At 38.5% G+C, this 12,198-nt stretch overlaps 1 protein-coding gene across 5 annotated transcripts in view; it reads left to right on the top strand.

Annotated features, from left to right (window-relative positions):
• TBC1D5 (TBC1 domain family member 5) overlaps positions 1-12,198 on the top strand; it is an 811,132-nt gene that overhangs the window by 756,950 nt on the left and 41,984 nt on the right. For all 5 annotated transcript variants that reach the window (XM_069729958.1, XM_069729963.1, XM_069729960.1 and 2 more), the window contains one exon: positions 10,498-10,597. In XM_069729958.1, the coding sequence (XP_069586059.1) occupies positions 10,498-10,597 (100 nt within the window). The remainder of the gene's footprint in view (positions 1-10,497; positions 10,598-12,198) is intronic.

Here is a 12,198-nt window from a genome sequence, read left to right as displayed (position 1 = left end):
AGTTCCTTGGGGGGTTTAGTTTCCAAAATGGGGTCACTTGTGGGGGGTTTCTACAGTAGTTCCCACCCACATATGGTGTCCAGTTTCTCTTTTTACCCTTGGGAAAATAAAAAAATTGTTGCTAAAAGATCATTTTTGTGACTAAAAAGTTAAATGTTCATTTTTTCCTTCCATGTTGCTTCTGCTGCTGTGAAGCACGTGAAGGGTTAATAAACTTCTTGAATGTGGTTTTGAGCACCTTGAGGGGTGCAGTTTTTAGTCACTTTTGGGTATTTTCAGCCATATAGACCCCTCAAACTGACTTCAAATGTGAGGTGGTCCCTAAAAAAAATGGTTTTGTAAATTCCGTTGTTAAAATGAGAAATCGCTGGTCAAATTTTAATCCTTATAACTTCCTAGCAAAAAAAAATGTTGTTTCCAAAATTGTGCTGATGTAAAGTAGACATGTGGGAAATGTTATTTATTAACTATTTTGTGTAACATAACTCTCTGGTTTAACAGAATAAAAATTCAAAATTTGAAAATTGCTAAATTTGCAAAATTTTAGCCAAATTTCCATTTTTTTCACAAATGAATGCAAAAATTATTGACCTTAATTTACCACTAACATGAAACCCAATATGTCACGAAAAAAACAATCTCAGAACCGTTCGGATCCGTTGAAGCGTTCCCGAGCTATTACCTCATAAAGGGACACTGGTCAGAATTGCAAAAAACGGCCAGGTCATTAAGGTCAAAATAGGCTGGGTCATGAAGGGGTTAATTGACATGCTGTGTGTTTAATATTCACAGCACCTGTCAATTTATTGTACAACAATCGCTAATGAAAGGAATTAAGACTTCATCAGTCGTATTTAGGGATAAGCGAGCGTGCTCGAATAAGGCGTTATCCCAGCATGCTCATGTGCTAATAGAGTGACTTTGGCGTGCTCTAATACTATGTTCAAGTCACCGAGGCGAGGCGACCAGTGTTCAACAGCCGCAACACATGTAGGGATTGCCTAACAAAAAGACAATCTCTGCATGTGCTGCAGGTGTCGAACAGCCGTGAGACATGCGGCCGCGGGGTCTCGAACATAGTATTCGAGCACGTCGAAGATACTCTATTAGCACACGAGCATGCTCATATAACACTTTATTCGAGAACGCTCACTCATCACTAGTCTTAATCTAATGTGGGTTTTTCTTTATTTAAAAAAATGGATTATGTTCGGTAATGACAATAACCTGCAGATACAGGGTTATTCTGCAAAATTAATAGTGTTATGAAGGTGCTCAACTGCTGTAATGAAAGTGCAGTACCCAGGAGAAAATTAGCTTTATTTATTAAAATTATTTCTTTATTTCTGGACAACTATAAGCATTCTCCGACACAGACAATTGGCCTTGTACCTATGCACAGCAATAACGGCTGTTAGTCAGTGCCGGAGCGTGCTTACAGCCACGGATCTCAGTGATGTGAGCGGTGACTGTAATCCCTCTGGGCACGCTTGCATGACTGAAAGCCGGAGAAATAACGTTAATTTTTTCTTGGTCACCAGGCACCTTCATAAGGCTATTAACCTACAGAATAACCCCATATCTACAGGTTAGTAGCATTATCAGACCTAACAGGTTCGCTTTAACTTGTTTTATTGAAGAATAAACAAACCTGAAAACATTTCGTACTGTTATTACACTATGCAGTAAATCCGCAATTTCATCAAATAGCGATACGAAAGATAGGTAAAAAAAAAAAATAATGAATTCTGCTTTTACATAGGGAATAACCAGGAAATGTTATACAAAACACAATTTTAATTATTACGTTTACAGCTCAGTAAGTGCTGCACAATGGGACTGGGTAATCGTCGAGTCGCACATCTTTCCCAAAAAATTTTTCATGCACTTTCATATGAAACTGCAGTATTTAATTTTTTTTTCCACTGAGATATAAAGGGTGGTCTCTCCTCTATCCAGCGCGTAGCAAAAGCCTTGTGGCCCACAAAGAGCGCTTCTCTCAAGAAAACCTGTTTTGATGAGACCATCATTTTTTATCTAAGATTCCAAATATATCTAAGCTGTGTAATCTGTCGGGGCCTCCACCAATTCTAATAAAATGTTTACAATTTCCTAACAAAATCTTTGAATCTCAGAACAGTGCCATATTAGATGATAGAAATCAGCATGGGGAGCATGATACCTATGAAAGCAGTCTGCCCATACTGTATAGCCTGCAAGGAGTTAAGTAACCCTGATGTATAATGTATAGCTGAATCATTTTATTATTTGCAGCTCGGAAGACTCCCATTTGGGGACCTAAGTGCGTCTCACCAATGTCCATTAATGTAGGAATTAAGCTCTGCTCTTTCTCTTTGACAGGCAATAGGGTTGAGGAGATTCTGACACCAAGTAAAAGTGTATAAAGTGCTGACACTATACGTGTGAGACCCAGAGCTTTGAATACTAATATCAAAGGGTATGATAATATTCTCTGTCTGGGGTGAGAAAATTGACTTGTGATTGCATGTAGTAATTGCAAATACCTTGAGATTGCATTTAGTTAAAGGAGGGATAGACTATTTGAAAAATGTGATTAATGATAATAACTCCGTGCTGCTTCCAAAACTCTCACTCTGTGATCAAATATGTGTGTATTCAATGTTATCCCATAGTTGAGTCATTGAACTTCTCCAAAGATTTTCTCTATATACTTAGAGTGCAATTCTGTGAATAGACAGTCATCTATTTAGGGGTTATATGTACCTTCCAATAAGGCCAAGAATGATTTATTGTTAAGGTGGAGTGCTAAATGTGCTTCAGCATTAGCCCTATCCTCATCCAATATCCAAGATCTTAGATGTCTCAATTGGCCCTCTAAGTAATGGAGATACAAGTCGGGTAAGGGATATGATCTCTGAGTCTCTAGTTTTTCTAGTCACAATTTAGGTCTAGTATTAGTCCACCCCAAAAAAATTGGTCATCAACAGGTGTAGCTGATTAAAAAAAGCATTGAGAATTGGATGTTGAACTATGTTCAATCACATAAAAGCACTTAACCCATTACTTGCCAAATTAAAATGTTTACAAGTATGGATTTTTCAGAAAAGGGCGTCCCAATCTTCAATTAAAAATGACAATGACATGATTTCCTATTTTGAAAACATTCATTTTACAAACACAACACAAAAAATTGGACCCAATTATAAAAATTATAATTTTTAGTTGCTAGAAGCTAAAGATTAGGCGTCTCAAAAAAAGGACATTGGTAGATAATGGGTTAAGAAATATCATTTTTGTGAGATTTATCCTTCCATCTACCGACAGTGGGAGACAACCCAAAATTCTGAATATGTCTCCAACAAGATCCAAGAGAGAGTGAATATTATGTTTAATATCCTCAGCTGGACTACGAATATTTATATCTAATTTTTTTAATCTATATACACGGAGTCCCCGACTTACAGACATCCAATTTATGTACAACCCCTACCCCCGTACAAGCATCGGATGTTAAAGAAAAAAAAACAATAACATACTCACCTTATCACTGACTTCTCCAATCACCATATAGTCCTCTTCTTTCTTCCATTCTGTGCCACATCTATGGCCTTTTTGCTATAGGCCAGGCTATCTCTAGCAGTGGCCGTGGCTGGAAGTTTTGGCCTGTAGTGGAGAGGCCGGAAAATGACCTGATGACAAAAAGAGTAGGACCAGACTTCAAAATGAGTATTGTTTTAAAACAAAATGAATGCTTGCTTTTCAGCCTTTTTCCTCCACCATGGCACGCCACATCTCCAAGCTTTCAGGCCACAAACATGCCCCAGTGGTCATGATGTTAGTGTCACAGTAAGCTCCAAGGCCTGCATGTGACAATAAGTCCTGGCCTATAGTGAAGAGACCGTAGGTGCAACGAGAAAAAAGAGGTCTGGACGGCGAGGAGTGGGACGGCTAGAGAAGTAAGACTTGGTTATAAATAAATAATTCCTCGCCAGCTAGCTCGCTGTCCGGTCACCTTCTTTCCATCATCGCATACTGCATCTCCAAGACTTGCAGCGGTGTCTAGGCCCTGGAGGTTACTTTGTGTCATAAAGTCAGAACATATATATGTTATGATATGTTATACTGCGAAGAAGCCACCCAGGGTGAAGTCAGCTTGCAATTCACAGTGCAATTATTACGGAGCTGGGTCTTGATACAGATTTGCAATTACCGTAAATGTAATGTAGGCACTACGTGTAGGCTTAAAGAAGAACTCTCATTTGCTCAAAAATGTGTTGACTAACTTATAAAACTCCCGGAGCTCCCCAGATTTTGTTGCTCTTTCCAGTCTTGCACTGCTTCACTCCATTACATAGATATTCTCATTTGTTGCTTTTGGAGCACAATATGTGAATTCTCTGAAGAAAATATAGTGCGTACAAAAGAAAAATTTACATGGTCGACATGACCCAGTCGACGCGTTTTGACTGCACTAATCAGTTTTACTCATGGCTTGGTGCAGTCGAAATGCGTCACCTGGGTCATGTCGACTATGTAAAATTTTCTTTTGAAAAATAAAATAAAAGGAAGATCTAGTCCTGTTGAGCAGGACTCCAATTTTTTCTATTTTCCTTGATGTGAGGCCAGGGTGAGGCTGGTGTCTGAGCCCCAGGTGGATGAGCATAGAGCCACTGGGTGAGCTGCATTCAAGTTTCTATATCTGAAATATCTGCTTCCAAACCAACTGAGGCATGCCCTTTCAACCGTCTTTCCCAGACGCTGCCAAACACAGCTTAACAGCATCTGAGAATGGTAGACTCACAGATCAACTGCTTTTATGAGGACTGAAATCTCACAAACCCAGAAAAGACTCTGAAGTAAGATCAGTTGGTCTGTAAGTAGAGATTTCACATACTGTGCTCAAAAAGTAACACATGATTATCTATGTAATAGCACAATGAATTCCCCCCCTCCCCCCCAAAAAAAAAAAAAAACACTGGTTTAGAGGTTTATCAGTCTTTGCAAGGTATTTAACCATTTTTTTGTTAATTTCAGGAACTCTTTAACCATAATGAGTCTTTTGTAATTGGAAATAATAATAAAAAAAGTATCCATTTGCCAATGCAATGCTACCAATCTTGTATGCTGTGGCTCATATACTGCTCAGTGCTGTATACTTAGTGTTGCATGACAAAAATCCATTGTAAGTCATATTTAATAACAAATCCCAGAATAATTTTGAGAATTACTTTAATGCAGGTACATGTGTGACCTTGACAGTCACTGGAGGAACCATTTGCATAAATCCCCTCCATTAAGCTTAGTATGCTTAATATGTTTTTCTGACAGCAGTTGGTATCTCACATATTAACACTGTTTTCGTTACTGAACCTGCTGAAAGCCTTTTAGTTAACATAATGACTTTTGGAAAATGGCTCTGAACATTAAAATGGCAAAAGCCAGACTTCTGTCATCGAATATGAAAGCATTAATCGAGCCTTTATCTTGAATGTTTTCCATTAGAGTAGAATTGTATTGGCACTGAGCATGGTAATTATTCTCTTATAGCACAGTATGACTAGCAGCAGAAGTAGAAGCTTGCAGGAGAAACAATATCTTACTCGCGGCATTGACAGATAATGCATTGTGAACTTGTGTCATGTCTTTTGTAAAAGGCAAAATGGGTAAGCGAGGAACCGTGACATAAGAGCTTTCTTTGTGATCTTGAGTAGTCAAGTGGGATTCATAGGAAAAAAGGAGTCTTATTACACTGGCTGGAGTAGACATCATAGATTAGCAAAATGTATCCGATATACTTGTTGATAGAGAGGAAAAAATTACTGTGGTAAAGCTTAACCTTCGTCAGGCTGCATAATTTTACGTTAACAGGCTGCAGAGGTACAATTGTACCTTCATATATACCTCCACTGTGATATTTGGCCAATATATTCTGGACCAAAACTGCAGAGATGTCACGAAATTTCAGCCCTCTACGGCTTTTCGAAAAAAAGTTATTGCAATTTTAAAAAACGGAATAGTTACAATGTACCTAGTCAGCCGGACGAAGGTTAAAATTAACAAAGTTTGCCTTTTAATTGCTGATAATAAATTATCCAGTGAAGAGGTTAGACATGTTCTAAAATATGCCAATTGGTGTTCAAAGTGTATAGCAATATGGAAGTCCATTTTGGTGGTCGCATATGCTCAGTCACCCTTCCAAATTCTATGCATAGTAATTCTCTGTTCGCTGCTGAGCTTCCTTCTGTTCTGCTTGTCAGAGAAGGAGCAGAGACTCTGCAAGGGCATGGTAGAATAGCTGAGTAGTCTGCTTTTGTAGGGGTATAGAAAATAACTATTTTGTCAGCTGCAGAGTTGAGATCTGATTCTTTCCCAGCTCTTCCACTGGCTGGACAGATTAGCAGAAAAATCAAGCGGGACACACGGAAGCCAATAATGATTGTCACCCTAATATTGAGGAAAGAAACATGGCTACATCGTAACTTGGAGAGAGAGCAAGAGCTACAAACTCCTATATATCCCCTGTTCAGTTATGATCTCCTGCTGTGAACAGGTAATTGAAGTGGGTTATCTGATGGAGAGCAAACACAAAGTCTAGAGAGTATTCAGTAGCCTGGTAGGTGAAAAATTTATTGCCTGCAGAGATAACTCTTCCTATGCTCAAAATAACTACAAGCAGATTCTTAGGAGCCCTACCCCAGTTATGAATATAGGGTATTTTGTGACCGGCATAGGTCCTATAATTATGGGAAACACATTTTTAGTGTTTTGGCAAACATAACTCATTGACTTACATAACTGTGCTTCCTGCCGGTCATCCCAGAATTAATATCGACCAGATGGACAAAGTTGGATGTGTCATGTCCTCTATCTATAGAAAGCTAAAATCATGATGGAAAAGATGGCATTAATACTGTTGGACCTCAAGGGGGACAGATATCCTGTAGGTTGGGGACTTCATAATTTGTTGGGACCTAGCTGCTTCCCACTGACCAACCCCGTCTGGGGGAGGTATGTGGGAGTAACTTTCATCTAATAAAAGCAGATTCTGAATTTTAATCATTATTCACTGCTGGGAGATAGAGCTTGCTGTTAGATTGTTTCATTTTCCTAGTCGGCATGCTTCCCTCCATAAAGGATTTGCACCATTCCTGCCAACACAGGTCTAGTGCTTTTCTTTTCTTATCCTTTGTATTTTATGTAATTGTTTATACTGTATTGTGTTGTGCCCTTTTGAAATATTTTTTGCATATTTTATAAACAATGTTTTCCTTTTGGATTAAATATGTAAAATTTAATAGCTTTGTTCCTCTTGTTCTACACACCGCATCCCTGGAGCCTCGTAAAGCCGTGCATTACCATAAACAGGTGTCCAGTTTGCCTGTACAAATGATTGATGGTGGCAGCTAGTTTTTCTTGTGATATTGCAGAGCTTGGCAGTGATGTGCAAAAGCAGTCATGGACTTGTCCATCATCAGTCAATTTTATATTTGTTCTGACGATTGGAGCGAGCGAAGTGCTGGTTTGTGACAAACTAGTAACAGCAGTGGGATATCTGCATGATCCCCTGGCTGTTCCCTGACAAATTGGTGGCAGCGGTGGGATATTTGCGTGATCCACCAGCTGTTTCCTGACAATTATAAAAAAATGTATTTTTATAATTCTTGAAGCACCATAAATTACTTAAAAACGACTACCAACAGCATCACATTATAGTTTTACACATATAGAAAACTGGTATTGATGTTTTTATGTTTCTTTTTTTCTTTTATCATATTGTAACCATTTTTAAACCCTTCTTGTTTCACATAAACGTCAAATATATCGACTTTCTATAAAAACAATGATCTGAAATTTCGAGCTGTGCTATTTTTCAGAACTTTTTTTGTTGATATGAAAGCTGCTTAGTAAAGAAAAAAACAGACAGTATTGATTTCCTTAAGCTTTGGTGCTATCAAAGACTTCTTATTTTGGAATATCATGAAAGACAAGGAAAACAAACTTTTGGATCGTTGACTAAATAAAGCGTATTTTTTCACTTGAAACCCAATGACCAGACCAAAGCTGATTTGGGGCATTTTATGTCAATACTTAGCATATTGGAGAGAAGATAATAAGTGTAGTTAATGAACTGAAAGATGGGCGCTTTCCTAGAATCTATGTATAGCATTTAGCAAACCAGAGACTAAGGGGAAAAAAGAAAACAAAAAGCCTCATTTTAATTTATTGGGTCCAAGTGCAAAATGTATAAGTTGTTCCATTACCTTTATGTACCAATTATAGTATTACTGGTGTTCCTGACAATATTCATATCACCCTCAGTACTCAAAGCTTACTGGTAGTAAATTTGTTTCTAATATAAATATACATTAAATGCCATCTGTATGAAGATTCATGGTTACTTTCTTCCCATTCACAAGGTTTCCTTGGGATTCTTAGTAGATTTTATAACCTACCGTAAATTATTTAAAGAGAATTTAAACCTAAAATGTACAAATTGTTATATAGTTGATAATTAGAAGATAGTGTATGTTTACATGTCACATTTTTGCCCCCTAAAACGCAACATTTTATAGTCGCAGCAACTTGTGGTCAGCGTTCATAGCAATGCTGTAATTCTACTACATAGAGGCGATCTGAGCATCACCTCTATGTAGCAGAGATGATTGAGTTGTTCCAGCTTCTAGTCTCCCATGGAGGTTATTGAAGCATGGCAAAAGTAAAAAAAAAATGTTTAAAAAAAAAATATATATATATATATATATATATAAAAGTATAAATCACCTCCCTTTCACACTATTCAAAGCAAAACAATTGCGACATTGCATTAAAATGCAATAAATAACAGGCGATCAAAAGAACGTATCTGCACCAAAATGGAATCATTAAAAACATCAGCTCGGCGTGCAGAAAATAAGCCCTCATCCAACTCCAGATCACAAAAAAATGAAGGCGCTATGGGTATCGGAAAATTGCACTATTTTTTTTAACAAAGTTTTGGAATTTTACCACTTAGATAAAAAATAACCTAGACATGTTTGGTGTCTATGCACTAATGACCTGGAGAACCAAAATGGCAGGTCAGTTTTAGCATTTAGTGAACCTAGCAAAAAAAGCCAAACAAAAAACAAGTGTGGGATTGCACTTTTGTTGCAATTTCTCCGCACTTGGAATTTTTTTCCTATTTTCTAGTACATGACTTGGTAAAACCAATGATGTCGGTCAAAAGTACAACTCGTCTTGCAAAAAATAAGCCCTCACATGGCCATATTGACGGAAAAATAAAAAAGTTATGGCTCTGGGAAGGAGGGGAGCGAAAAACAAAAAAGGCAAAAATGAAAAAACCCTGGGTCATGAAGGGGTTAATATGTTTTTATGAGTGATGAGCGAATATACTCGTTACTCGAGATTTCCCGAGCACCCTTGGGTGTCCGAGTATTTTTTAGTGCTCGGAGATTTAGTTTTCATCTCCGCAGCTGAATGATTTACATCTGTTAGCCAGCATAAGTAGATGTGGGGCTTGCCTGGTTGCTAGGGAATCCCCACATTTAATCAAGCTGGCTAACAGATGTAAATCATTCAGCTGCGGAGATGAAAACTAAATCTCCGAGTACTTACAAATACTCGGAGGACACCCGAGCATGCTCAGGAAATCTCAAGTAACGAGTATATTCACTCATCACTAGTTTTTATTTTTAGAGTGGGGGAGGGGGAGGGCAAATCACCTTGAATGACTGTCTGGAAAGGGAGCTAATAAAAATTAATATAAATTCTAATATTAGTTTTTTTTATTAAAGCAAAACTGTCACCAGGTTTGACCGATATGATTTGCTGCCATCACTTTTCAGACCTGATATAGAGCATTCTATAATGATTAATATTAGATTATTATTATTATTATTATTCTATAATGCTGTATACCTGCCTCCAACCAGACATGCAAGTGAAGAAAAAGACCTTTTATTATGCTCAACTGCGGGACGGTCCGGTCAGAGGGGTGTCGCTCATCTTGGTCAGGCACCTCCCTTCTTGCGATGCCATCCTCCTTCTTGCTTCATGTAGAAGGCGCATCCCTACATCATCGACACAGTGTCCCCAGATTCACGCTCCTTCACAGGCGTACTTCTCTGCCCTGACTAGTAAAGTACTGCAGTGCGCAGGCACCAGAGCTCTTTGGCCTTTCCCGGCTCCCTATTCAGCCGGGGAGACTATGTGGATGCGGAAGCATCATCCACACAAAGCAAAAAGGAGGATGGCATCACAAGAATAAGGGAGCCGCTGAAACAAGACCAGCATCACCCTTTGGATTTGACCGCCCCGCAGGTGAGTATAATAAAAGGTCTTTTTCTTCTCGTACAGGTCGGGTTGGGGGCAGACATACAGCATTATAGACTGCTGAATATCAGGCCTGAAAGGTGGTGACCGTATCTCTTATTAGTCAAATCTGGTGACAGGTTCCCTTTAAATTATACTTTTATAATATATTGGTTATAAAAAGAAATATAATTTTGTTCATAGGAGGAAGATCTGGAAGCGCAGATTTCATTCCTTCAGGGACAACTGAATGACTTAGATGCGATGTGCAAGTACTGTGCGAAAATAATGAATACTCACCTCGGTAAGTAATATTATAATTCACCACATTTCGAAAACCTGTCTCTTTTCCATAAGTTAATGAATGCGTGGAATAATATGTCTATTACTATTATAGATGTTCAGGTCAAAAATATGTCTTTTATTTAAGGTTTTACATTATTACTGTAATATCATTCATCACATTCACCAATTATCAGCCATTATTCTTACATCAAAATGAAAAAGATTTGAATGTATGGCGTGTATATTTGCACTCAAGTACTCTAATATTGTATACCATACATTAAAGTATGTCTCTCATCAGATTATTCTGCTTTTATCTATAGCCAAAGCAGAACAAAAATTATGCCTGATTTAGAAAGTCAATCTTTAAATGCTGTAGAAGAAATTCTGAGTTAATAGATGGGGGGTGCCCTTTTCAGGACCCTTATTTATAATCCAAAGCGAAGAGAGGCTATAGCTCTGGAGGAAACACATCCTTGCATAACTCGGACAACCCATTGTTTTTGCCAAAAAAGGTGAAGACGCCGGAGGGCAATTATACTAGGACCTTACATTAAAAGCACCACTCGAGCACTAAAAAAAAATGCTGTGCAGAACAACTGATTCACGTGAAATGTAACTAGAGTGAATTGGAGGTGACAACTTTGTTGTGCAAAGACGGATACTGTTCCGGTTTCTGATACTGGCTCCACACAGGCCCAGTGGGGCATATACTTAATCAATCTTTGGAGCCTGCATCCTGCTTATGTTTCTTCTTCTCTCCCTCCTTGTACACATTCCCAGTCGCTCACAACTTGCAACAGATCACTGAGTCATATCACCGTTCGGAGCACACTACTCCAGACCTGCTGACTCTGTCCTGCCTCCTGCTTGCAGCCTGCGCTTGACTGGCAAGCTATGTTCTGTTCGAAGCACAGACAGGAAAACTCTGTACTCTGTGCTTTGAACGGATAATTACTTGTGACAGCTCAGTAACACCGAAGAAATAAGTAACAATTAGAAGGAACGAGATGGTCACGCCAAGTTATTGTAGTCCAGAAGATATTTTAGGTTAGTACAGACGATTAATAATAGTAATAATAATCTTTATATTTATATAGCGCTAACATATTCCGCAGCGCTTTACAGGTTGCACACATTATCATCACTGTCCCCGATGGGGCTCACAATCTAAATTCCCTATCAGTATGTCTTTGGAATGTGGGAGGAAACCGGAGAACCCGGAGGAAACCCACGCAAACACGGAGAGAACATACAAACTCTTTGCAGATGTTGTCCAGGGTGGGGCTTGAACCCAGGACTCCACTGAGCCACCGTGCTGCCCATATTATTGTACTGTTTTCCATATTTAGAAGTCCTTTTTTCAGATGTACTCTGTAGAACTGAGCAGCCATTTGCATTTACCATGGAAATCATCCAAGAATCTTTCACGTTAATGTTAGAAAATGGCCATTTAATTCTGAATACTGGGGAGTTGGAGCAATGTGGCATAATAGGAAGTCAAAAGCCATAAAGAACTGACTGCATTCTGATTTATTGGAAATGACAAATATCTGAATTGTACATCCTTCTTGACTTACTTTTCATGGCAACTAATGGCATTCTCACTTCAGGTAATAT

This window comes from Ranitomeya imitator, chromosome 6 (assembly GCF_032444005.1).
Source record: "Ranitomeya imitator isolate aRanImi1 chromosome 6, aRanImi1.pri, whole genome shotgun sequence".
Taxonomy (NCBI): domain Eukaryota; kingdom Metazoa; phylum Chordata; class Amphibia; order Anura; family Dendrobatidae; genus Ranitomeya; species Ranitomeya imitator.
The sequence above is the reverse complement of the archived record's forward strand: the minus strand, read 5'-3'. Positions and strand labels throughout refer to the sequence as shown.